This window comes from Bombus flavifrons, chromosome 3 (genome assembly GCF_040668555.2).
Source record: "Bombus flavifrons isolate JBK064 chromosome 3, iyBomFlav1_principal, whole genome shotgun sequence".
NCBI lineage: Eukaryota > Metazoa > Arthropoda > Insecta > Hymenoptera > Apidae > Bombus > Bombus flavifrons.
Window position 1 is genome coordinate 16,892,048 of NC_138444.1, and position 26,594 is coordinate 16,918,641.

The 26,594-nt window shown below is 30.8% G+C and overlaps 5 protein-coding genes across 14 annotated transcripts; 3 read left to right on the forward strand and 2 right to left on the reverse strand.

The window, feature by feature from the left end:
- Positions 1-43: 43 nt before the first annotated feature.
- Pli (E3 ubiquitin-protein ligase pellino) lies at positions 44-10,283 on the forward strand. Of its 3 annotated transcripts, none has more exons than XM_069110158.1 (9): positions 44-482; positions 2,001-2,179; positions 2,865-3,047; positions 3,128-3,359; positions 3,433-3,633; positions 3,712-3,999; positions 4,076-4,407; positions 4,496-4,623; positions 7,353-10,283. In XM_069110158.1, the coding sequence occupies exons 2-8, from the start codon at positions 2,145-2,147 to the stop codon at positions 4,620-4,622; spliced, it is 1,398 nt and encodes a 465-aa protein (XP_068966259.1). In that variant the 5' UTR covers positions 44-482; positions 2,001-2,144; the 3' UTR covers position 4,623; positions 7,353-10,283. The 3 variants fall into 3 exon arrangements, with proteins under 3 accessions (XP_068966259.1, XP_068966260.1, XP_068966261.1); XM_069110159.1 differs by having other exon boundaries at positions 8,353-10,283; XM_069110160.1 differs by lacking the exons at positions 2,001-2,179; positions 7,353-10,283 and having other exon boundaries at positions 45-482; positions 4,496-6,521.
- On the reverse strand, positions 5,254-12,072 carry LOC138178374 (putative RNA-binding protein Luc7-like 2). Of its 5 annotated transcripts, none has more exons than XM_069110161.1 (5): positions 11,864-12,072; positions 11,595-11,689; positions 6,633-6,731; positions 5,797-6,521; positions 5,254-5,621 (listed from the first exon to the last, which is right to left on the reverse strand). In XM_069110161.1, exons 1-5 carry the CDS (start codon positions 11,922-11,924, stop codon positions 5,543-5,545), a joined length of 1,059 nt encoding a protein of 352 aa, XP_068966262.1. In that variant the 5' UTR covers positions 11,925-12,072; the 3' UTR covers positions 5,254-5,542. The 5 variants fall into 5 exon arrangements, with proteins under 5 accessions (XP_068966262.1, XP_068966264.1, XP_068966266.1 ...); XM_069110163.1 differs by lacking the exons at positions 11,595-11,689; positions 11,864-12,072 and adding exons at positions 7,351-7,399; positions 8,351-8,432; XM_069110165.1 differs by lacking the exons at positions 11,595-11,689; positions 11,864-12,072 and adding an exon at positions 9,999-10,002.
- Positions 12,073-12,694: 622 nt separating this feature from the next.
- On the forward strand, positions 12,695-20,976 carry Art4 (arginine methyltransferase 4). 3 transcript variants are annotated; one of them, XM_069110386.1, is made up of 8 exons: positions 12,695-13,059; positions 13,650-13,790; positions 13,874-14,368; positions 14,452-14,718; positions 14,800-15,022; positions 15,119-15,405; positions 15,484-15,620; positions 15,829-18,877. In XM_069110386.1, the coding sequence occupies exons 1-8, from the start codon at positions 12,927-12,929 to the stop codon at positions 15,955-15,957; spliced, it is 1,812 nt and encodes a 603-aa protein (XP_068966487.1). In that variant the 5' UTR covers positions 12,695-12,926; the 3' UTR covers positions 15,958-18,877. The 3 variants fall into 3 exon arrangements, with proteins under 3 accessions (XP_068966487.1, XP_068966490.1, XP_068966489.1); XM_069110389.1 differs by lacking the exon at positions 15,829-18,877 and adding an exon at positions 19,569-20,976 and having other exon boundaries at positions 12,696-13,059; XM_069110388.1 differs by having other exon boundaries at positions 12,697-13,059; positions 15,847-18,877.
- A 136-nt stretch (positions 20,977-21,112) lies between these two features.
- On the forward strand, positions 21,113-23,242 carry Alg10 (alpha-1,2-glucosyltransferase Alg10). The gene is made up of 4 exons (XM_069110392.1): positions 21,113-21,607; positions 21,806-22,148; positions 22,219-22,358; positions 22,439-23,242. The coding sequence occupies exons 1-4, from the start codon at positions 21,428-21,430 to the stop codon at positions 23,174-23,176; spliced, it is 1,401 nt and encodes a 466-aa protein (XP_068966493.1). The 5' UTR covers positions 21,113-21,427; the 3' UTR covers positions 23,177-23,242.
- Positions 22,865-26,477, reverse strand: LOC138178486 (annexin B11). Of its 2 annotated transcripts, XM_069110390.1 has the most exons (9): positions 26,169-26,477; positions 26,030-26,088; positions 25,275-25,844; positions 24,972-25,148; positions 24,682-24,886; positions 24,446-24,598; positions 24,194-24,367; positions 23,935-24,116; positions 22,865-23,866 (listed from the first exon to the last, which is right to left on the reverse strand). In XM_069110390.1, the coding sequence occupies exons 2-9, from the start codon at positions 26,045-26,047 to the stop codon at positions 23,816-23,818; spliced, it is 1,530 nt and encodes a 509-aa protein (XP_068966491.1). In that variant the 5' UTR covers positions 26,048-26,088; positions 26,169-26,477; the 3' UTR covers positions 22,865-23,815. The 2 variants fall into 2 exon arrangements, with proteins under 2 accessions (XP_068966491.1, XP_068966492.1); XM_069110391.1 differs by lacking the exon at positions 25,275-25,844 and having other exon boundaries at positions 26,169-26,468.
- Between the last annotated feature and the right edge of the window lie 117 nt (positions 26,478-26,594).

The window sequence follows — 26,594 nt, forward strand, 5'->3', positions numbered from 1 at the left end:
GGGAATTTTTTTCCTAGATTGGTGGCTATAACGCCTTCCACTCGTATATCTTTCGGTCGTGTCGTGATCGGTGTCGTGATTGTTTGATGAGTATAGTCTGGTATAGTTTACGCGAGGTACTTACGAATAATCGGTGCGTCTAGCGATTATCGAGGAGAAAAAATATCGGTGTCTCGTTTATCGTCAAATATTTATTCATAGAATTTTTCTTAGTTAGGGTAATTTTATCCCGATAATATTGGTCCGTGAATCCGTGTGTGCCGTAATCATGAATAAGAGGATCATCAGCGCGATACTATTCGAATATCATGAACATAGTAACAGTGTAATCTAGAAATGGAAAATTAAATTAAGGCATAACAGTGGACAAATGATTTTTATACTTCGTTAGTTTTTGTGCAAACGATCGGTTGACTGTTGTTGCGTGTCTCGAACGTGCGGCGATAATCGTTTCTGAACGCAGAGCTCAGCATGGTGATACGGTAAATAGACCATCGTTTCTGAATGCCTAGGTTAATTAAAGTTGTTTGTACATTGTGATTCCCTTACGATCCATTCGTGCTCGATATTACTCCCTTTCTTTTTCTATGTTCCAAATCGGTAGATTTTTTCCCAAAGATTTTAATTCGCTGTTCGATCAAATAAACATTTACCTATATATATATTATTATTATTATTTTTAAATGTAACTTATAGAATGCCATCCAAATAATATTTTTCCAAAGATTGAAATCTATTGCTAGAGTTTAATATTCGTTCTTAATATTTTTCCATAGGTTACAATGTTAAATATGATGTAAAATTAAAATGAAATTTTCTTTGTTTATTATCAATTTATGTGCCATAGACGATTGTATATAAGACGTTTATATCGTGAAAACGATGGATAAAAATAAATTGGCAGATATATTCTTCGTTTAATGAAAACATTTTATTTAAAATGACGACTGAATATACAATAAATATTTTTATATTTTACAAAAAGCGTTTTATTATTTTCTCCAAGGAAAAATATACACAAGTGTGTGTGATAGAAAATGATGGTATTAAGGATGCCTTAGCATTTATATAATGGTTGTGATACTATGTTTATGATTTATATAAAATCAAATTAGAAATACTTAAAATAAGCACAAAAATGTAAATACATTATTGAATGTTTGTATATTTCTATAGTAATATGAAATAAATTAGAAGTATTTAGATTTAAGATTTAATGACATAGAAATTAAACATTAGAAATTAAATAACTGCAATTAAATATTACTTAAAAAAAAGAATATTTAATTTATTTAAATGAGAAGCACGTATCATTTAAATAAATGTTATTTGAATAAGTATGCATGCATCAATTCTTGGTTATAGTAATGTTTAATGTAATATATGTACTTGTTTATATCAATGCAATTGATGGGTGCAATATTTTGATAAAAATGAATATATAGATAAGATAAAAGAATCAACTCTTTGACCAATACAATCAGATGAAATCAAGAATAGCTATATCAATTAAACAGTCTCATATTGGTAATATATTTTCCTTAGAAGATATAATGTATTTTTTATTTCTTGCTTGTAATATCTGCTGTTCTAATTTAAATAAATATGTTATAAGTAAATTTTATCACAAGGGTATATTTTTTATGAACAAATCTATCTTAGAAAATATCTTGGCCATACTGTATGACATATCATGTATAGGAACAGACAGTTTTTCCTACAAAGCAATATCAATGTATAATGTTACAGTTATGTATAATTAATAAAATAATAAATTAATGTTTGCATAATATAACATAATATAATATAATATTCCAATATACCAATTTATTATACCAGGATAACAAATCCTTTCTTAGTTTTCTACTATTACTGGATTTTTTATCTTTTCTTAATCAAAGAAGTAACTAGATTGTTTGAAACTTTTATTAAATCTAGGAGAATGCTAAACTATACAATAGTATAGCAATTATTATTACACTGAATGTTTCTTATTGCAGATTATAATTACCAATTCACAGCATCCCATGTTGCACTTGCTCATGTTTGCTCAACTTTGCAAAGATACTTAAGACTGTCTGTCCTTATGAGTATCTTTTGAAGTACAGTGGAAGTAGTAATCTGTTAATTTTACTCAAAGGAGGATGCCAGTAACTAAACGTATTCCATGCCCTTCGCGGTAAGTAAGTGGTTTACGTATTACATACTGTAGGACAAGAAAAAACAGAGATCTACAAATAGGTGACTTATATTCTATCTTTATATTAATTTTCAAATCTTTCTTTTTGTAATTCAAATTATGTAATCCTTCTTAGGAAGGTTTTCCCCTTGTGATTTTTAAAATGAATTACAAAATACTGTTATTTCTATCATTTTAAAAATAACAGGTTTATTTTCTGAATTTTAGCACTTATGTTACTGACATCCACCTTAAAGCTATAAACTACTTATAATGTGTTAAAATATATGGAACAATTAATTTAGCTGTCCATTTTTATACATAATGACTGTATATTTTCGAGCATAAAAAGTATAAGTAAACAAAAACAAAACTAGATACTCCCACACCATAAAAATGTTTTGAACCTATGAAAATATTTGTAAAAATATCTATATTTAATACTAGGCTTAAGAATATCAACAGTGATACAATGTGTAAGGAACATAGACATTATATTGCACTATACAATATTGTAAGAAAGAAAAAAGGCAAAGGTGGCAGAAATATTAATCATTCACTCTTTCCTCAAATATTTCTCAATCTTAAAATAAAATTATTACTTGTAGTGTTATATCAATAACTATCATAAAAATAATGTCAGTTACTAGTTTTGCTATTAATCATTACATTACATTTATTTCAGATCTGACGGTGGTAGCAGTGAAAGTCCATTACTTGTGGAAGAAGGAGAAACAGTTGGTGCACCTCACAGTCCACGCAGCAAACATAATCACAATCATACACATGCTACTCCTCATAGATCCCACAGTTACCACCATGAAAAACCAAAACAGCTAATAAAATATGGAGAATTAGTTATTCTTGGGTAAGAAGCTAATTTTTGTCTCTTACATTTGAATGAAAATATTAGTGTACGAAAGTATAAGATAAATAAATATTTTTTAGTTACAATGGATTCCTTCCACCAGGGGATAGAGGAAGGAGAAGAAGTAAGTTCGTTTTGTTTAAAAGACCTGTACCAAATGGCGTGAAACGCAGTAAACATTACATCGTTAAAACACCTCATAGTTCGCAAGCTATTCTTAATACAAAACAACATTCGATATCGTATACTCTTTCTCGAACACAAGCCGTTATCGTGGAGTATACCGAAGATGAAGGAACTGATATGTTTCAGGTAAGTTTAATATTGTTTAATTCTTTTAAATATTGGAATATTCTCATTTACATCAATGCATTTATAAATATAGGTTGGACGTTCTTCCGAATCTCCTATCGACTTTGTTGTCATGGACACATGTGCAGGCGGTAGTGACGGTTCGAACGAAGGACGCGTTGCTCAAAGTACAATTAGCAGGTTTGCCTGTCGAATTCTCGCCGATCGATCGGATCCTAGAATCGCCAGAATATATGCTGCAGGTTTTGATAGTTCAAGAAATATCTTTTTAGGGGTAAGTTTCCTTTTATACCATATACAAATACTTGTTTCGATGGGATTATAAGAAAAACACAAAAATTGATTGTTTTAGGAAAAAGCAACAAAGTGGCAAGAAAATCGTGAGATTGATGGGCTCACAACAAATGGCGTTTTAATAATGCATCCGCGGGGTCAGTTTTGTGGCGGTGAAGCACAGTGTGGTTTTTGGAGAGAAGTCAGCGTAGGTGGAGGAGTTTTCTCGTTAAGGGAAAGTCGAAGTGCCCAACAAAAAGGAAATGTCGTAGAAGATGAGAACAATATTCTGCAAGATGGAACTTTGATCGACCTTTGCGGTGCCACGTTACTTTGGAGATCAGCGGAAGGTCTGGCAAAGTCGCCAGTAAGTGCAAATAATTTATAATCTTTACATTCGTATAAAGACTACAAATCAAAAATATGAAATATGTTTTACACAGACAAAGCATAATTTAGAAGAACTAGTTGATGCTATAAATGCCGGAAGACCACAATGCCCCGTTGGTTTAAATACATTAGTTATACCACGTAAAGCAGCTGCAGATTCAGCACAACAGCAACCATATGTCTATTTGAAATGTGGACATGTACAAGGTCTCCATGATTGGGGTCAAGAAAAAGACAAAGCCACTAGAAGGTGTCCAATGTGTCTAGTAGCCGGTTCAGTAGTTAAACTTTCTATGGGAATAGAACCTGCATTTTATGTGGATTGTGGCCCGCCTACTTATGCATTTAGGCCTTGTGGACACATGGCTACAGAAAAAACTGTCAAGTTAGTATTAAGTATACTACAGTACTTGTGAGTTTTCATTTGTTTAACGATATATATTTATAGTATGTAAAATTGTATCATGTTACAGATATTGGGAGAAAGTTGCAATTCCACATGGTACAAATGGTTATATTGCAATTTGTCCGTTTTGCGCAGTCCCTCTTGAAGGAACACCAGGATATGTAAAACTGATTTTCCAAGATAATGTAGATTGAGGTTCGTTTATTGTAAGATCGTGAGTATGTGTAGAAACTATTAACTTCTTATAAAATGCAAGGACTATTGAAATTAATAAAATGTAAATAATCTTAATACGAATATATATATATAATATATATATATATTAACAAAGTTCTATCTTCTTCCCACAAACATAAATTTAAGCAAAACTTTTGTATGTACAAATAGCTCTGCAATACTTACTATGTACATGGCTCTTAAAATAAATATCCCTTCTTAAACAGTATTAATTACATATATTTTTTATATATCATGGAATTTCTTTAGTTTTTAAAGTTTTAACGTCTTAATTTTGTAGCTACTGTTTTAAAACCAAAACTTCTGTTTTCTTATATGATTTGAATTTTTCAACTGGTGAAATGTAAGGTTATGAGAAAATGCATGGTTGCAGTGTTTGAATCAATAATTATTTAAACGTATATATTTTTGAACATGTTTTCATTCTTTATGCTCGTATAATATTCACATAAGATCATGTAATCATGTTATAAATATGTAACATTTCCAAATGTTACAGAATTACGCCTGAACTATCCATATTTACACGAAATAGTAACTAGATTTAAAAGTATAATTAATATATCAAGATCAAATAGAATAAGTATATTAGTATCTAATAAATTTGTTCCTGTTTTTACATTGACAGGTAAATATGTTTAGTTTTACACAAAGATATTTCGAAATATTGGTGTTTGGAAAAAGTTGTGACGGACAATGTATAAATCTTAATTTATTTTATCCAGAAAAGATCTCTATCGAAAAAATGATTTTCAACAAATGCGATCCTGCTTTCTTTTTTTTTTTCTTTCTCTTTATACGTAATGTGCATAAGTAAGCACGTGAGAATTCATACGAGGAAAAAATGATTGAGCATAATTAAAAATGGTAATTAGTTTTATCTTTTCCGATCATTGGACCCACTACGACGAGAACGGGATCGACGGCTACGGCTACTACTCCGTGAACGTTTCGATCTGAAACAAATCAAACAATTATCTTTAATAATTATAACGTAAGCACTAATTATGTTTTATTTGTTTACAGATTCAACTCCGTAAGAACAAAAACTTATACCATCTAGTTTTTACGCTAAAGAAATTGTTAAGAATTGTTAAATTACATGCTAGTTCTCAATCAACTGTAACCAACCTTTTTCCACGACTGCGACTTCGTGAGCGAGACTTTCTCCTATCTCTATCTCTGCGTTCGCGATCTCGATCTCTGTCACGATCACGATCACGATCGCGGTCGCGGTCACGGTCTCTGTCGCGGTCACGATCACGATCACGATCTCGATCACGATCACGATCTCGATCTTTGTCTCTATAACCCAATCCTCCACGTCGACTGTCTCGATCTCTGTCGCGGTCATCTCTATCTCTATCTCTGCGTCTGTCTAACAACGATTCTCTTTTTTCTTTACGTCTTTCCTCCACGGTTTTTTGAAGCTCTGCCAATTTCTCACGGATCTTGATGAAGCCCAGATGTAATTTTCCACCGAAATGATCCGCTAATCGTCGATCGTTATCATGGATTCCAAGATATGCACTGCAAACTTCGCAGACTCTTAGCTTTTGTTGCTGATAACTGGACGCCGGCATACTGTTCCGATATTCTTGTTCAGCCTCGTTCTTTTTCTTTCGTAACTCATCAATCTCACCCATAAGTTTCATCGATTCTTCGACAAAGCCTTCTTCGCCAAGTTGTTCAGCTTTCGCCAATTTCTTGCCGATTTCTTCTGCGAGTACGTGAACGTTATTTGCTTTCGCCGCCACTTCGGCGCTAAGCTCTTCCTGCGTTTCTGCGAGTCGTTGTTTTGCTTGTTCTGTACGACGATCACAATCGGCGATAAAATTTTGTAAATGTTCCATAGCCTTGAAACAGTAAAAGAAAAAATTCAATTACAAAATAGGCTATACGGCGTAAGTAAAAGTAAATTTTCTATTCAACTTAAAAATTTGATAACAGAAAAAAATAGTACTTACATCAATGTCGTAGAAATGGTCCTTTTTCTTTTGTGCAGCTTCATAGTCAGCCCGTAAGGCCAAGTCGTGAATCTGGGGGCATTCTCCCAGGTCCATGCGCTGCGATTTACAAATCATTCGATATTAGCTTATTATTACATTCGATCCTAAGAAGCCTTATTGGATTTATTTAATATATACATATATATATATACACACATATATATATATATATATATACGCATATATACACATATAGTCCCTCCCGACTTGTTTTATGAAAGATTATATTACAACAAGAACAAGGTTTCTCAACTGGCTGTTCCGTAAATAGAAAACCGAACTGGATAAATCGATAGCCAACTAAATAATTTAAAACGCAACAACCATAGAAGTTAAAGACCCTAATTATCCAGAAAAATACGGTCCAAGGATGTTCTTTATTATTCTTTTTTTACGAGAACTTACAAATTGTAGACAAAGTATACAAATGTACACTTCCAGTATAGACATACGCGCTTACAAAGTAATTATATATACTTGTATATATATTTTTATCTAATAAATAAATATACTAATACATATTTATTTATTCTTATATACATACACGTATATACGCTTACATTCAATCGATATTATCATTATTATTATTATCATTATTTATTTTTTTGATTCACAGAAATTTTAAAGTAAAAATGCAGTTCAATTTACAGATAAATATTTTGTTATGTTCACTTACAGAGTGGCAACACCTCTCCGCCTGACACGACAATGCGATGGCAATGAAGCTACAATCAGCACACACCTTAAGTTCATATGTTCAATGGTCTATGAAACAACTTACAACCTAATAGGTTTATTATACTATTTACGGTAGAACACGAAATTGCGATATGTGAATCAATTCTAGACGATTTAGAAAACGAGTTCAATACGTACATCCAATGCTGAAGAAAATTTTTCTAACAAAACTGCCGTGCTGTATAGTTTCCCCTAAATAAATGACTCTCTCCCTCTCGCTCACTGTTCATGCCACTTTTCACTCTCTTTTTTCTCACCGATGACTTTATTATCTTGCAAATTGCCAAAATAAGTGTTTAATCATTAACAATTAATGTACGATTTTCCCTTTGATTTTAGTATCTCATTTTATTACTGTTATTGTCGTTTTCAAATAAAACGGAGATTTAAAGTTAACTGCGTATGCATATCAATCGAAAGGTGCGCGTTACGATAGTACGGATTAGAATTAGTTTTGATAATAGTTTGATTATACATAAATCTCCCTAGTGGTACATCATACATTTGAAATGAATGAATGAAAAGAAGAGTTATAGTATATCTGATGTCAAACATCACAAGACTAACATACAATGAAATCTCGATTGAACATTTCTCTAAATAATTTTTACGTAAATCTTTAAATTAATCGTTTACATAAAACAATAATATTCTTTTCTTTGTAGAAAAGAAAAATCAATATAATATTTTTCATAAATCGAAAAATTAATCGATAAATATTTCGAATAACATAGTGAATTTTCATAAAATGGCCAATCGAAGTTTCATTGCATTTCAAATTGATTGAAAATTTATTGAAAAACAAGTTTAAATATGTTGAAAAAACATTTACAATTCCGAGACTCGAATTCGTAAAAAATTTACTGTTCTTGGCAATTCGCATCCATTTTTATTTTTTTCCTTTCCTTTTTAAAATTTTTTTCTTTCTTTTTACTTACAGATCACTGCTTCATTTCCTGAACCCACTATATCTCCGAGGATGAATACGATTTTCACACATACTTTCAAAGTAAACTTGATTTCTACCTGCCGTAAACGGCATTATTAGTAAGAAGCGACAATAAGACATCGTCTCATGAGAATCAGCATGGCGCTACTCACCAACTTTACACTGGCCTTTTGGGGTCTCGGAATTAATATTCGACACTCAGCCTCGCCACCGTTGACCGGTAGAGGGGCTGAGGTAACCGCCCGCCTTTATGTATCATTAATCAAATTAATATACCTAGTACTTGAATTATGTTAAAGAGATAATCAAATTGTAGAATTGTAATACGTACGTCCTCTTCGCTTTTTCAGTACTTACAGTAACGCGCATGTGAGAGCGACAAGTACAACACGACATATGAGCGGACAATACTCGCAACAATATTGTACAATGGATCTGATTGGAATTGCTTTTTCCAGAGACTCTGGAAATAGAACTGTAGGTACATTGACATTAGTGAACTTGTATATTCATCATTCTCGCGAGTATTTGCCAGAAGTATTTCGTTTTTTTTCTTTCTTAACAATTTCATTCATATAATACTCTTTTTTGTATTTTCAAATCAGTCTTTAAATACTTCGTTTTATTTATTGTTATTTTTTATATCTTACGTAGCTATTTTTAATTTTACCGTAATAAACCTGAGCGTAAGACATATACAAGGGTGCTTGCTAATTGCGATAAGAGACGCCACCCTAAGCACCGAATGCTAGGTTGTAAGTCTCCTTTTATCATCCCTCAACATGCTACAGTACTTTTCAGCGGTTCAATTTCTTAAACACAAAATAAAATATACTTTTCTCCTTTTTATTTTTAGATCGAATTATTTAACAAAAGAAAAAAAAAACAAATAAGAACTAAAAAGAAATTCAATGATTCCCAGCCAAATGATACTATAGACTATAAACACTTAATATATATGCTTTATATAAAACGCATTTTTTACATTTTAATGAGAAAAAATGTTTAAAATGGGTAAAAGTTTTCTGGCCCTTCTATAAAGAAATGTGATATTATGATATACCAGTTACTAAAAACATATTCAATATCACTTTAAAAAATGTGCAATCTATTCGAACAATCACATAAATGCAGTTTACTTGTTAAGATTTTATTTTTCTAAAAAAATTCGCATGAATATTTAATACATGAAAAAAGATTCGTAATGTCGCCTTATTGCAAGTAATTGGGCGGATATAGAATCGAAAAATCTGAATTTTTAATTTTTCTTTTAACAAACACCCTTTAGACCAATTCGCACAAGATGACAAAGAAATGCGCGAAGCAGTACTAATATGATCGGTATTACGCTTGTCGTACGGAAAATCATGTTCTCACTGTAATCGTAGACGTCATATGTTCGCGATTTCCTCCATGTAGATACGTTCCGCGATTATACAGGGCCACTAGACTAAATGTCGTTTTAATTTCTAAGTTTCATGAAGAAAAGAAGTAAAATGAATTTAAAATCTTTTAGAGTATTCTTAATAGTATTTTGAGCAAATACCAATTTTTGTTTACAATTGAAAATATTATATTATATCATGACATGATATTTCATATATTGATAAAATTAATAAAATTGATAAAAAACAGATTGTTGATGATTTCAACCATAAATATTTCACACTAGATATTAAAAGTTCTGTATCTCACTTCTTCCCTTTAAGGCTTCTCCTTATTTATCATAAGTTGCTGCCCCGTGTTGCACTTCAACGCCTATCTGGTGTGAATTGATCGGAATCAATTCTCCGAGTGTATCACACAAATGTTATCCTATTATTTGTATGCCATAAGGTTGACTTGTGTTGTTCAATTATTTGATATAATGTGTAAAATCGATCCGACCAATTGGCACAGATTAAAAATGGTATGATTCACAATATATGTACTTTGAACGATTTTTTTATGATATTCAAAACTATATAAAAACTACCATATGATAATATATGAAAAGAGATTTGTCAATGAAAATATATGTTGAATATAAAACAGTTTAATATATTATTAAAATAAGAAACGCTTCACTTTTTCCATTTGTCCAAATAAGATAGGCAACCATTCATCATTGAAAAACTTGACATAATGTGTACATAAGACTTAATTATGATAAATAATATCAATATTAAATAATTATTATAGTTACAGGATCCAAAATATATGTAAATATTAGATATAAATATGGATATTACATATATTATTTTGATCATTCAAATGAAATGAAATAAATAATGCATAGGAGCAATAAAATGATTTATAATATTTGATTATATCAATATTGAATATTGAAAATATATAACACATTTATGTGTACACATGTATGCATGTCTATGATATATATAATTACTTATAATGCATTAAATATATGAAACATTATGTTTTGTGCTCTTACGATATCTATACACTTATCTATAATAACTACTATGTTTTACTTGAACATCTTATAGCAAAATATAAATGTTTGCTTAATTATAGAAAGCTACAATTTTGCTATAGCTTTTCTTTAGTGCACTTTTTTTATTCAAGTTAAATGCAATATTAACTCTAAATGGTGCCATTACTAAAGTTTTATATGAGAAATATACAACTTTTCTTATAATTTATATATTGTCATTGACATTATATATGTTATCATTTATATCATACTAAAAACATATCTTATATGAATCATAACTCGTATAAAACACATACCTAATGCTATTACAAGTTACAGGTATGCAAATTGAATGATATTAATGTAACTGCATCTGTAATCATCTTTGTTATGTATTACTTTCACTTTATATCAATATAAGAAAAAAAAACAAATGTTCTTTACACATTGAAAATATATAAAATTTAATCATTGAATTTTTATAGCTTTTAAAAATTATATTAAAGCAATGTTACATGTGAGTGTTGAAAATGTATTAATGTTTTAAAATGTAATGTATGAAAAAAAAAGCTCAAAAGGAAGGCAAATGAGTTTATTAATAAAGTGAAAGCAATTGAATCATGTAACCAGAAGAGACTGAAAAAATACAAATATAATGATGAAATAACTAACTGTGACATCAATACATACTGATGTCTGATTGCTTTCATATTAATGCGAAGATGTATCAAAAGAGAGATACGATAATGCTCTATTATAGCGCAGAAGTGCCAATGGTATGTCATCGATATTCAATATGTAATAATTCAAGTAAACTCACTGTTGATGATAGGATTTCGTGTGGGCAGCATGCCAGCAAAAAGCTCTTGCAGACCTTTGGATCCGAGTATTTCACTTGAAATTTGTTATTTTCTCCTAAAATAGTGATATATTTGTTAGTAATCAAGTCTCATAAACAGATGAGTATACATGTAATAGTAAAAGGTGTAAGCCACCATCTTGTATTTTTGTACGAGATTTCAGATAATTGTAAATAATAGTGTCATACGAAGGATAGTCAAATTCCATTTCAGAATCAATAATACGTACCATTCCGCCCAGTTCCCATCAACTGGTCAAGCATAGCACGCATTTGGTCATGAGCAGTCATTTTTTATGAAAGTACAATATCTAAAATGCACTGTCAAAAATGGGGGAGAGCAATCAGCCACGCCGCCAGCCTTCGAGATTCGAGTTATTGTCCAACTCGTACTTATCGATCAGAACATCGTACGTACACCAACTAATCGTGTGCGTGTCGCTCGCACAGGTCGTTCTAGACAATATATAAAACTTCCGAGCATAAGTCAGTAACCAATAACGTTTCAGATCTTATATTCATATTCAGAAACTGTATTTGATTGGTAGTCCCGTTAATAACAATTCCATAATTTAGCCATCGATTTAATATATAATAAAAATAAGACAACATACGGAGTTGTTAATATTTGATATAAACCTTTTTAAAATTATCTATATTTTCTACATACATTTTCCAATGCTTTCTGAAATATTTCTCTATATGGCTTTAAGTTGGTAATAGATCAACAAATTTTGCGAATTTCTTTAAAAAAAGATACACTTAATAATTCACAATTATAAAAAGCTATATAAATAAACGAACAGTATAAATTATAAAGAAAAATATTACCAAATTTGGAAAAAATTCACGTCTGATATACCTTAAATTCTAGATAAAATACGAAAATATAATAAAAAAAATATGATACAGAAGATGCAATTATATATGAAGTTGCGTCGGCGCAAGAGAAACGCATTTCATTAGCCTCCGGAACGATCATCTATGGTGACTGTGAATCTAGGGAGTTCAATTAATTGCTATACATATATTCAGTGCACTAGTAACCCTACTGCGCGTGTGTAAAACGCGCCGGGGGTGGTTAGTCGATGGTTCGGTCTACGAACGTGAAAAATTGCTATTTCAATCAAGATCCGGTTATATTATTTGTGTGATTTGTATAAGAAGAAGCGAAATCACATACTATATTCTTTTCACTGATAATTTTTCGAATAACGACGTTAGAATAGACGACAAGCACGATAGAACCGATTTGCGGAACTGCAGCGTACAATACGCACGCGGTATCTAAAAATGGCGAAGGTGTTTCGCGCGGTGACAGTATCGACTTTGTCAAACAATGGACAGTCAACAGCAAAATTTAATAAGCCGGTCACGCTTAATATCAATTATGATCCACAAGGTCTCAGTGTTGAGTTCCTTGCAGGTACTGGTTCACTGATAAATAATCAATTATGAATTATGTTAGCGTCGTTACAATGTAGACAACATAACCATACTTAAATGATCGTATATAGTCTCTTTTTTTTTTTTAATCAAAACTTAATGACTACTACTAATATACCTCATAATCATCGAATTTTTTTTAAAGACTTTGCTAATTTGTCATACAAAACGATTGACAAAATGTAGGATACTTATCTTTCGTTAAGTATATTTAATTCGATAGAATTTGTATTTACGATGTGATTGTTTTGCTACATAAATATAATTTTCGTTTATATTAAATGATAATAAATAGATTTCAATAGTCTCTTTTTTAAACATTTGAAATATTTAAAATATTGTGTTTCCATTATTTTCTGAGAGAGAAGGTGCATACTTTATAATCTCTTTGTATTCGTTTGATGTTTTTAAATATTCCCTTTTAATTATTATCAATTAATGAGTTTATTTTATTGTAGGAAATTTTTTATATAAAAGGAGAATATTGATAATAAAAATTGCAGATGATTGTAAGTTATTTTGTGCATGTAAAAGGCAATTTTTTATGTTCTTTTTATTGTTTCATAATAGGAGAATCAACTGGTAGAGATAAAACAACACTATTGGAATTTCCAGTAACTCCCAGTACAGAATGTTCTAGAGTTTCATCTAGAAGCTATGTATTCACACTTGATACCGATAGCTTACTTATAACATTTGTCAGTGAAACCGGTGAGCTAACAAATAGTCATAATTTAAATTGTATTGTTTAATTTAGTTTCTTATATCACACTAAAGATGGTATATTTTCCTAGATTTTAGAAATTTTCATTCACAAATATTGAAATTAAAGAATGGCAAAGGTGTTTCTGCATTTAATGAAAGGACTGAAGAATCATCAGCTATGCAATATTTTCAATTTTATGGTTACCTATCTCAGCAACAAAATATGATGCAAGATTACATTAGGACTAGTACATACCAGCGGGCAATCTTGGGAAATCTGTCTGATTTTAAAGATAAAGTTGTGTTAGATGTAGGTGCAGGTTCTGGAATATTATCATTTTTTGCAGTCCAAGCTGGTGCAAAAAAAGTATATGCAGTAGAAGCAAGTAATATGGCAAATCATGCAGAACTGTTAGTTGCTGCTAATAATTTGTCAGACAAGATTATTGTTATTGCTGGTAAAATAGAAGAAATTGATTTACCAGAAAGAGTAGACTGCATAGTGAGTGAACCCATGGGTTATATGTTATACAATGAAAGAATGCTTGAAACGTATCTTCACGCAAAAAAGTGGTTAGTTCCAGGTAAATGTCATTTAACTGTTCTCTTGTTCCAATTTATTTTCAATAATTGTTATAGTAGAAATAATAAAATAATCATTTCACAGGTGGAAGAATGTTTCCCTCTCGAGGTGATCTTCACATTGCACCTTTTTCCGATGAAAATCTTTATATGGAGCAATTTAATAAAGCTAACTTTTGGTACCAAACATGTTTTCATGGTGTAGATCTCTCAGCGATGCGAAATAACGCGATCAAAGAATATTTTAGGCAGCCAATAGTTGATACCTTTGATATAAGAATTTGTATGGCTAAATCTATCAGACACATTGTAGATTTTCAAACTGCTAATGAGACTGATTTACATAAAATAGGTGAATTTGTAGATCATGTATGATTTTTGCAATCAAGGTATTTAACAATCAACATATTACATCATTTTATATATTGCTTAGAAATTGATGTGGATTTTCACATATTGGAGAGTGGCACTTGTCATGGTCTTGCATTTTGGTTTGATGTTGCATTTATTGGATCAACGCAACAGGTTTGGTTAAGCACAGCTCCCACAGAACCTCTTACTCATTGGTATCAAGTTCGTTGTCTTTTGGAAAATCCTTTGTTTTGTAAAAGCGGTCAACTGTTGTCTGGGAAAGTCATTCTTATTGCGAATAAAAGGTGAAATAATATAATTATAATGATGGCCTCTAAAGTTTGAGAATGTTCTTTTTAATATAGAATGTATGCGTAATTTCGTATAAAACGATGTTTCAGACAATCGTACGACGTAACAATAGAATTGAAACTAGAAGGGACGAATATGGAAAGTAGTAGTAATACTTTAGATTTGAAAAATCCGTACTTCAGATATACAGGAGCAGCTGCACAACCCCCACCTGGTTTAAATAATACGTCTCCTAGCGAGTCCTACTGGACTACTCTAGATGCACAAGGTGCCAGACAAGCGGTAAACATGGTTAATGGAATGTCTGTGAACGGTTTAGGAGAAGTTTCTATGGATGCGACCGCAGCAGTAAATCCCAGTAATTTGCTTGCAATAGGTAAAAAAAAATGTTTGTAAAAATGGCTTTTTATTTTAAGAACATAATATAATTGTTATTTGTGTGATTGTAATCTAGGAGGCCAACCAAATATTCATCCCGGTTCGATTTCGAGTACAGGGCGGGGACGAGTAGGGGGTACAGCGACGAGTACACAAGCAGCACAATTAATAGGTGGTGGAATTACTCCAAATATGTTTACATCTCCCGCTACGGTAAGTGTAAAAGTATCTGAATTAGACTTCGAGCGAGCTACTGCCAAAATGTGGTACTAAGTGTACTAAGATATTTATATGCTCCGTACTCATATTCAATATGTGTAAACATCTGCACCAAACAATAGCTCGCTAAATACTCGATTTATAAATCTAAAGCAAAAGGATACTAAAGTGTACGCCTGCCTGCGTGTCTTTCGCGCTACAGCTTGGTGTTACTTTCCAGCAATCGCTGGTCCTTGGCAATACTTCACATTATCCAGTGAATCCCAGCTTGATGATTGGAGATTACGTGACACCTGGTAATGGCATATCATCTCAAACGTATCGACAATGATCAATGGCTAAATCATTTTGCACCGAGTATTCTCATTCGACAAAACAATTAAGTGATCGCCATAGCTCTAGCAGTAGCGGAGATATCAGCAACAACAATAAACAGAGCCGCAAGTTGGTGTTTAGTTCCCCAGCAAGCAAATTACGACTCTCATCTGCTGTTCGTATCTTAAACGCGGTTAACTTGGCCAATCTTAATACGAACGTTGGTCACGTTAGTGGCAACAGCAGCAACAACTTCGCTTACTTTAATAAAGTCATCATTGGTTCTGGTTTTGGATTTGGATGGAGCGTTAGAAGAAATAAGTCACAATGGGAAGCACGTTGGAGGAGAGTGCGAACCGTCCTCTCGTAGTTGTCATTAATTTCCAATTAGCCTTTATTTAATTGAAATCCCTTGAAGGTTTGATCTTCCAGATCGAGAAGTGCATGCTTGCCAAATGTACCCAAGAAAATAATATTTTTTAACGACAATACAGTTTACTAAAGCGTAATGTTCCACGCGACAACTATTTTACGGGATCCTGATACAACATCGATTGTACATCAAAATCAAATTAACGAAAGCAACAGGAGTAATCACAGTTGCAATCTTTTTCCCCCTATTTCCTTCGATGTACACTTTTTCAAAAAGGTTTCAGTATCGGATTAACCGTGCATCTAACGATTAAAACTCTACTGTGTATACAGGTTTGATTGAGTTCCGATCTTAAGCGATTTTTACACAACGTTTAGGTATATATAGCGTAATAACGTTCCGAATATTTCGAAAAGTGCAAAAAGCAATAATTCGTTAGGGATACGATATGGAGCACTCTGTGGCATTGCCTGTTATTTATATCGATTTTATTTTCCAAGTGGTTATATTCAATGAATCCTTCTTATACTTTTCCTCTATTGAAAACGAAAAAAAGGAAAAAAATAAATCGAATATGAAAAATTCCGTATGGTTACGTCCACCATAATTTCATTTAATTTCTGAACTGTTATTTTTTATTTTTTAGTACGTAATACTTCCGTTAATTATTTATAACTTAGAGAAGAACAAAGAAATTGTATATAATTAATTACGTAAATCGATCGACCCGATGATATAATTTGCATTAACAATAAGAGAAAGAAAAACGTATTCCAATAAAACGATGATAAATTATGTTGCGATTCGTATGTAGCTGATTTACTGTATTGTATTATTGCAATGTACAGATACTAGAATAGCATGTATAGGCACAATTTCAAATTTGTGACATTTGTATTACATATCGGCCTTCGGTCAATAGGATTAATTCTATACTTTTAGTGTACTTCTATTATAGTAGAATTCTACATATGTCATCCCCATATGTCTCATATTGATTACTCATTTTAATGAGTAACTAAATTTACCTTTGTTGTAAATTGAAAGGAAGTGGATTTTGTTGTTTTAGTAAAATATGACTTATAATATTCTAATATTTATAAATTTATGAAATAAGAATTATATAAACAATGTATAACGAAACAAAATCTTGTTTATTTAAATAGGTTTATTTTTCTTTTACTTCTTTCTCAGTATACATATTTTGTCTATTTCTATAAAAAGCATACATTAAACAAGATCCATTTGTTTCATTCTCCAATCTTAACAAATTTTGTTATGCGGTATATAACAAAAGTAGGAAAACATTTTTTTTATAGTCTCGAAATAACGAACGACTTATTTAATTGAATGAGTAAAGATATATTTCTAAATTAAAGATTCAGATAATCTTCTGATAATAAGGTATCTTTGTGATATTTGTAGAAATGGAGTAAACACGTGTAGTGATGTCAATGCGATTTTTATATCTTTCTTTGCTACAGTTTAAAGATACAGAGTTATAAAATCTTTCGTTTTTATTTTATAGCAAAACCTGAAAAATATATAAAAAGTATTATATTTTTTAGGTTCTTGTTTTTTTACATATTTATGTATTCATTGTTACGGTTTCATTCTATATATTTTGGTGATCCTAAATTTTATTATTCGAAGATTATCTATTCATAACATAATTGTACATATGATACTCTTAATTTTTACAAATTGATTATATTCAGATCTCGGTAATAACGCTTAAGTCTCATTAGTTCCTAAGGAGTGCTCTTTAGTTGCTATTTGCACAAACTTGCTTTTCATTTTAAGATACTTGTTTTTTCTTTTAATATATCAGTCCTATATATCTTGGAAAGTACTTTCAAACTTAATGAACCAGTTAGGTATACATTGCTCTCACAAAGAAGGGAATCGTTTGGTTTGAAACTAGCTTATAGTCTTGCAGATTAAATTTTTTGGATTTGATGTGTATGACATAAACGTTTATTTTAACGTTTATTTTATTGATTTATTGTCATTCTTACAAAGGGTTTCCTTTATCGACGATGTAATGCTAGATGTGTAAATAATTTGCTAGTATTCTTTGATGTTTGTTTAAGGAGTGGTTGTAGTTGTACGTAACGGAGCATATAATTTTTTTAGTGTACGTATTTAATATTTGAGATCACATTGACTGCAGGCATTCCACAAGTGCTGATAACATTATACAATTCGTTACTCTATATAAAACATGAACATGCCTCTTCCAATCTCGTTCTTTCTCTATTTCTCTTTCACTCTTTCTCTTTCAGAGAAAAAAAAAAAATTGGAAACATTAAAAGCAATATTTAGAATCGAACGCGTACAAAAGTATTAGTTACCGTGTGTTTTAAGTTTCAATAGGAGAGACAAAAGATTGAGTAAAACTAAGCATATACCTTTTTTGATATTTTTCTAGATATTGCTTTCAGTGTTAGCGCGTGTACTTTCAAGCGTATGTTCTTTCTTTTTTTCCTTTGCCGTCTTTTTTTCCCCTTTTTTATTATTCCATTTTAGAAAATTTTTAACGACTGAAAGATACAAAATATCTCAGGTAGCCAAGTAAGTTTGAAGGATACTGTTTTTATACATTTTCTGCCACTTTTCAATTGTGCGCTCGGATTTCGGAAATTTATGGTTACGTGTGGAAGAGAAAAAAAAGAATAAGTTCTTCCCGTTTACTCTTCATAATGTTGAGCTTAATTAATTGCTTTCATCTAAATACGAAATATTTGCAAGTAAAGAAAATGTACACGTATTAGTTTGGACAACAATGATAAAATGTTTGCGTACCACAAAAGATTTATTACTCAATAATGTCATTTCTGATATTGTTTTCTAGTTCTCTTGTAATGTGTGATAAATGAAGAGTTATTAAGTGGTGTAGAAAGTATTAAGTATTAATCGATTTGCAGCAGGAAGTATAGTTTTAAAATTTGAGATAAATCATTTGTTTTAATTAATCAATAATTTATAAGACATTAAATTTTATAGAGTGACATTCAGTAACATTATAAAATCATATTTTTTAATATTTCCTGTTGCTAATGGATTAAACATTTTTCCATTTTCTTTCGAGTGGCCAAACCGAAGAGTGATTTATTTAATTATAAACATTTTGTAACTCGGTTTCGATTCTTTTTTCTACATTAAAATTTTTTACAATAATCGAAACACCCTGATTTCAATATTATTGCGAAGTATTTATCTCATAATTAATCGAAATTTTTTATCCATTCCAGATATCAAAATCTTAAAGTACATGTATCGAAATTTTCATTCTTGGACATCAGAAAAATTGCTTTTTAAATTATATTTAAATTATAGGCTTAATTTAAAGACACGTAAATTATCATTATTCATTTAGAATTTATTATAATTAGATAAGAATAAGTAATTGTACATAAGCTCAAAGGTGACATAAATTTTTGTTCCACAAGCGATTGTTTTAACATATAATCCACATTATGCTTTGTTTACCGTAAACTGATTAAGGAAATGAAAAGAGAAGTAAAAAGAGATTGATAAGTATGCACACTTTTTACTTAAGAAATTAGACGACACTAGAATTCCAATAAAAAGGAAATGCTCAGCTTTGTACAGTGCATACATATAAACGTATAAATTCGTGTATGCATACACACTCGTGATATATACAGTTTGCCTATGTCTTTTTTATGTATAATGTCTATATATGTATAAAAGAATCATGTTTTACATATACGACAGTCGCAAGGAAAAAATCTGCTTACACACACGTGCATTGTACTTCAACAAAACTTCGATTACCTTATATTTAGTGCATTGACAATTTATCCTGTAATTATTCTCAGGTAAAAAATGCCATAAAGTTCGATATGTACGGTGTGAATTGATTTCCCTGAACGGCCAGGAAATCATCAAATAGAATAGAAACAAACTGAACGTTGATATATGTTATATTAATACATCATCGCCTTTGTAAGCCCCATCACCATGATACATCAAGAAGAAATTATACACAAAACGATCATTCGAGAACTGACGAAGAAATTCAATTTCAATAAGTGAACACGATACATAATTCGACTTAATCGATTTGTATTGATACATTTAATAGAAACAATCAACGTCAGAGTGAATTATATATTCGCTTTTAATTCTATTTGAACATTTCATGATTCTGAAAATTCGTAAAATTACTTAAAATTTTGTCTGTATTATTATATATATATTATTTTAATTTAAAAATTTATTTATTGCATTGCAAATATTTGTAAGGATTGGTGTGTTAATAAGTTGATCCTTAATTCCTGTATAACATATCTCTAAAGAAAAGTACAGTAAACGAGCGAACATTAAACATTTGTTCTCGACTATATATAATATACTCATCTTTTAACATTTTTTTGATTGAACAAGATAGGAAGTAAGCACAATATCTAAGTAAGAAGCGTAACGTATTAGAACAAATTTGCCTAGTATTTGCAATCTACTTATTTGTAAAATATTAATATTTGTATTCTGCCAACGTTTCTACAGATAAATGGAAAACAAGATTGCTCAGATTATTTCACCTTAAATCTGAGATTAAGTTAAAATAAACTTATTTACTTCAATATCATTGTGAAATTCATTTCCAAATGTCGCGTGACAAATTATTCTTCTATTCTCAACATTTTAAAATTTTATGTTATTGAAATAAATACATAATTTTTTAAATTCCTTTATTTTCCCGCCTTTTTCTCAAATCGTAGTTTCTATGAATCGATATATCAACTCGCTGATTTGAAAATATTGATATAACGTTTACTTCACATTGAAAACGTTACAGTCGTGTTCTAATTACAGGATTTTCTTAATTAACGTCATATGTCTTAAATTACATCGCTTTGGGATGAAAATTAATCATTAAAGTATGGTTATTAAAAAGTTTTACAATACGGTGTTATTTAATAATATGTATGAATGAAATGATCATCGTAATAAATGAATGTCTTTAATTAAGTGTGATTAATTAAGTAAATTGTTAGTGGTCAATGTGTTATAAATGGTTTTATTTTTTATCATTTGTGAATTATAATCACATTTAATTTTTATTTGATTTCATTTCATCAATGAAATGATGAACCAAATCTTACCTAAAGACATTCAATATGTGCAAAAAGTTCTGATGTCGTTAATTTTTTTATGTATTACACAGTTATTTATTTATTTGAACCATGTACAACCTTATTATTTCATTGATGAGGTTTTTCATGTACCTCAGACTTTGCGATATTGTGCTGGCAATTTTACACAGGTATGTTTCAATTGTTTGTAATTAATCTCTATTTTTCATAACAAATTATTGCAGTTTTTCTGCTTATTGAAGAAATAAATTATTTTCAAACTAAAAATTTAATTTTGATGAACTACGTTTATGAGATATATTACTGAAGATAAAATAAAATGTATTTCGTTATTTTGTTGAACTACATTTGAGGGATGTTATTTTCAGTGGGACCCTAAAATTACCACTTTACCTGGGTTATACCTAATTGCAACTCTGATATTATCACCCTTAAAACTCTGTAATATTTTTTGTATGAGATGCATAAATTTGTTTGGAACATTTCTGAATCTGTATCTTGCTCACAGCATAATTAAACAAATTTCAATAACTCATTGGACGCAAAGATGGAATGATTGGATGAAATTTACTGTGGCTTGTAACATTATGTTTTTTCCACCGTTATTTTTTTGGCATTTTTTATATTATACAGATGTCGCATCAGTTAATGCGATATTACTAATGTTATTGTTACATTTATATAAAAAATTTAAAATGGCAGCTTTAGTAGGTATGTATAAAAACCAATGAACAAGATATATTGAATTTCAAAAGTAGCAGTTATCATTTATATCATGCAGGTTTTTTGTCTGTGTTAATTCGACAGACAAATATTATTTGGATTGCATTTATTACTATGGAACATTTATTTGATTTATTAGATCATAAAATGCACAAACCAATTTCACATGAACAGTATACTTCAATAATGTATTTAAGAGTGAGTAAATTATTGTTGAAATATTTGTCAAAAGTCGAATATTTTGTCTATTTAAAATTTACATTAAATGTGCTTTTTAGTTGTTATGGGAAAAAATAATGCAAGAAACATGTCATGGATGGAAGTTATTTATAAAGTTCATCATTCAGTTGGGTGTACAATTGTTCCCATACATTGTAGTATGTTTTATGTTTATTGCTTTTGTTGTATGGAACAAAGGAATTGTAGTTGGAGATAAAACAGCTCATGTTCCCACTGTTCATATTCCTCAATTGTTATATTTTTCTACTTTTCTATTTTGCTTTTTATGGCCACACATGATTATTTACTGGAAAGATTATTTAAAGTTTATTAGTAAACACTGGGTGTTTGCAAGTTGTATCTTGATCCTTTTAACTATAATTGTTCATTTTAATACTCTTGTACACCCATATATGTTGGCTGATAATAGACATTATGTATTTTATTTTTGGAATAGGTTAATGGGAAGATATAAACAATTTAAATATCTTTTGGTACCAATATACTCATTCACTTTATATACAATGTTTCACGGACTTAAACATTTAAGATTTATGACACAAATTAATTACATCATTATGGTTTCTGTAGTACTTATTCCTCAGTTACTAATAGAACCACGTTACTTTATTATTCCATATATACTTTATCGGTTCCTTGTTAAGGAACCAAAGAAGTGGCAAATTATTGCAGAATCAATAACTGTAATTATAGTAAACTTTTTACAATTCTATATCTTTGTCAATAAAGTTTTCTATTGGAATGATCAGCTTTATCCTCAAAGAATTTCTTGGTAAATTAAAGGATGAAATTTTATGACTACAAACTTGTTATTTGTTTAATAAATTCTAAAATTTCCAAAATGTATGTATTTATTTCCATCCTATATAATTCTTACAATACCTTTTAAATTTATATTAGAAGAATATCTATACAATATATTGTAGATAAGAATATAATATAATAAACATGCTTACGCGTGTGTATATAACACATATATATATAGCTCGTATATATATATATATATAATAGAAAAATACATCATATAATAATTCATTTTAAGATTCACCTTTTATATCATTTTTATAAGTCATTAATACTTTTTCTTTTTTAATACTTTTCTCATAAATTTTTACTCGTAGAATACTTTTACAGTATTTAACAATAGTGCTTAACAATAATTGAGATTCAATGAGTGGAGATATAACAATTCCAGATTTGAAGTAAAGCTTGTAAAATTTCGTGTCTTCTGTATTGTATGTAGATTCTTATAATCTTCTTTCATTTCTTAAAAATATATCAATATAATAGCATAAATCATTTGTAACACATTAAGTGAATAACAAGTAAATAAATAAATATATGGACATTAATATTCGACAAATTGGCCATTAAATGCGATGAGATATAATCTCACATTTTTTGTTAATATAGTTTTAAGAAACAAGTGCTAAAAGACATTTCTTGTAATGTCCGGAACAATCACCCTGTAAAAAACATAGTCATTAGACTTAATCAGTTAATTTTTTTGCATTTTTCTGTTGAATATACTAACGGATATAAATTCTTCTAGCGATTCATTATATAGCTGTCTGAATGTTTCTTTGATTTCTCCCATGTCCACTTCGCAACGTGTGACAACCAGTCTGATTAAACGATCATCATCAGTACCAAGACCTTTCATGCTTTTGTATAATTGTTCAGCAAAGAAACCGGCTCTGTTTTTGACGCACTTCACTGTGGTGAAATTAATTCAATATCAATATACCGTTTCAATCAAGATTATAGCAAAACATAATATATTATTTACATACCGATGGCTAGAAGACCTTTTTTGATATCACCCGAGAATTCGTTCTCGATTGCATCTTCAATAGCATGTCCCGTAATATTTTCATATTCTTGGAATACCTGTTTCAATTGTGGAACATTTCTTTGAACCAGTACCGCATTAAATGTTGATTCATCAGTTCCGAAACGAAGTTCACCTGAAAAGCAAAGGAAAGTGCAAATACCATATATTGGTAACGTTATAAATCAGTTGCGTTATTTATAACATTACATACCAGCTCTGAGAAGTTCTTTGGCATCTTCTATAGCGGCTGCGTGATCTATGTCGAATGACTCATCTCTGTTGGCACAACATAACGATACCATTAACCGCTTGAAATTCCCGGAAGTATCGTCTGTTAGATCATCCTCTAATGTTCTTCCATACACTAAACAGTAAAAGAGAAATAATTGTGATTCTTCAATAAGGAAATTTGTAATTCTGAAAAAAATTATGTCGAGTGGGACTTACTCGCTTCGTAAGCTTGTTTAATCACGCGAATCTCGTGATTGGACATAGTACACAATACTTCTATGAGGACGCATTCGTCGGTACCGATACCCGCCATTGCGTCATGTAATTCTTTGGCATAAAATTGCGGTAACGGCATCATCATAGCAAGAACTAATCTTTCGAAGTTGCCCGACAATTCAGACTTCAAATCTTTTATAAGATCCTATTAAAAAAAATTTGAATTAATTTAAAATAATATATACATATTAGTCTTTTTATAGCCTATAATTAAATTTTAACGTTTTTACCTTCCCATATAAGGTTTTGAACTGGACTGCAATTTCTTGGCGTTGCAGATTACTGCGATTGGCAAGCACATGAATAATAGCTTTTTCATCTGTCCCAAATCCCTTCATTGCTTTTCTTAAGACTTCTGCATCTGCTCTGGCATCAAAATCGTTGTATGGTACAACTGTAGGGGACAGCTGTAACATAAACCAACGATCATACTTAATATTTTCATTGGAGAAACAATGATTAAAGTATATTTTTTGTATATTAAATCATTCTTTGAGCAATGTAGGCTTTTAGACATCTTTTGTTAGTCTCACCTTAGGCGTAAACTGATTTCTCCGGGGGGCTGGGGCTGGGGTAGGTTGATAGGGAGAAGATCTACCTGTGTGTGGAGAATAATATCCTGTACCCTGCCCCCCAGGATAGCTTCCGCCTTGATAGGAACTTGAATTATTTGAGTGAGCATTGGAAGCAGAGGTATAAGGAGAAGGTATATTAAAACATTCTTTTGCATCTGGTGCATTTCGAAGATTTGGATACATATTATAATTTTGCTGTTGTGAATATACAGAAGGTTGTCCTGGATATGGTTGCTGCATTTGTTGGGATGGGTAAGGGGAAGGGGATTGTGGCATAGGTAAAGGTATTTGTTGAACAGGAGCTCCTGGTGCTGGAGGAGGACATTGGTTTGATATAGGATGACTAGGTTGCACAGGATATGGAGAATAAGGTTGTGGCATACCAAAAGACACAGGAGCAGAACTTGTAAAACCTATGTTGCCACTTTGAGGATAAGGCAGAGCACCGGGGGCAGAGGGTGTACCAGGTGGAGCCCCAAATGATGTTGGTGGTGGTGCATGGCCAGGAAACTGAATCACTGGTGGTCCCTTTGATAGCAAGGTGTAAATAAAAAATAATACAATCACACTTTCATGTTCATTTGTTTTCTGACTGTAAATATTTCATGCTATTTAGATGTGTTTTTACGCCACACAAAGATATGTGAATAAAAACATATTTAAAAAAAAGATGTAAGAAGTATCTGTAATAGTAAGAAAAAGTAAATACTCACTTGATAACCGTAACTCATCTTAGTTGATTTCTTGCAAAATGATCACTAGGCACAAAAATCTGTAATTAAATAATTATTATTCTAATTAAATAAAAAGCGTGATGTTTCGATGTTAATCTAATTGTAATAATTAACAAACCTAAGGATAAATAAAAGACGAAAAAAGAGAAAGAGAAATGTAAGGTTGGAAACGCCCAGTAAAGACGCACTTGTTATGAAACAATGACAAACAAATCGTATTTCTTCAAGCTTATATCGAAGTTATTTCTGTTGCACGAAAACGGTTTAGAACTGCTTAAGGTTTCGTAGAATTGTCGTACTCTATAAGTATCGGGAGATTTTATTTTTGTGACGTATTAGTAACGGGACTTGGAACCTAAGCAGATGTTACAAATCCGAGTTCAAGAGAAACGATGTTTCATCGAAACGTATACGTACAATGTAAGTACGTATACGCAGTCATGGGATTAGTGGGAAAGGATAAAAAGCAATCGTGTACCAGTTACTGACGTCACATCGAACTGACGTAGCGGCAGCGAGTTAGACGGAAATGCCATGATCAAAG

Excerpts from the sequence above, each read along its gene's own strand:
- Pli (XM_069110158.1), top strand. The coding sequence starts at position 2,145 with ATGCCAGTAACTAAACGTATTCCATGCCCTTCGCG. Across the intron at positions 3,048-3,127 it reads GGAGAATTAGTTATTCTTGG|TTACAATGGATTCCTTCCAC; the intron begins GTAAGAAGCTAA and ends AATATTTTTTAG. Across the intron at positions 3,360-3,432 it reads AAGGAACTGATATGTTTCAG|GTTGGACGTTCTTCCGAATC; the intron begins GTAAGTTTAATA and ends TTATAAATATAG.
- LOC138178374 (XM_069110161.1), bottom strand. The coding sequence starts at position 11,924 with ATGACTGCTCATGACCAAATGCGTGCTATGCTTGACCAGTTGATGGGA. Across the intron at positions 11,690-11,863 it reads GATGGGAACTGGGCGGAATG|GAGAAAATAACAAATTTCAA; the intron begins GTACGTATTATT and ends TCACTATTTTAG. Across the intron at positions 6,732-11,594 it reads ACGAAATCCTATCATCAACA|CGCATGGACCTGGGAGAATG; the intron begins GTGAGTTTACTT and ends TGTAAATCGCAG.
- Art4 (XM_069110386.1), top strand. The coding sequence starts at position 12,927 with ATGGCGAAGGTGTTTCGCGCGGTGACAGTATCGACTTTGTCAAACAAT. Across the intron at positions 14,369-14,451 it reads AAAAAAGTGGTTAGTTCCAG|GTGGAAGAATGTTTCCCTCT; the intron begins GTAAATGTCATT and ends ATCATTTCACAG. Across the intron at positions 14,719-14,799 it reads GACTGATTTACATAAAATAG|AAATTGATGTGGATTTTCAC; the intron begins GTGAATTTGTAG and ends TATATTGCTTAG.
- Alg10 (XM_069110392.1), top strand. The coding sequence starts at position 21,428 with ATGATGAACCAAATCTTACCTAAAGACATTCAATATGTGCAAAAAGTT. Across the intron at positions 21,608-21,805 it reads GTGCTGGCAATTTTACACAG|TGGGACCCTAAAATTACCAC; the intron begins GTATGTTTCAAT and ends TGTTATTTTCAG. Across the intron at positions 22,149-22,218 it reads TAAAATGGCAGCTTTAGTAG|GTTTTTTGTCTGTGTTAATT; the intron begins GTATGTATAAAA and ends TATATCATGCAG.
- LOC138178486 (XM_069110390.1), bottom strand. Across the intron at positions 24,599-24,681 it reads TAAACAAGCTTACGAAGCGA|TGTATGGAAGAACATTAGAG; the intron begins GTAAGTCCCACT and ends TTTACTGTTTAG. Across the intron at positions 24,368-24,445 it reads CAAAGAACTTCTCAGAGCTG|GTGAACTTCGTTTCGGAACT; the intron begins GTATGTAATGTT and ends TTTGCTTTTCAG.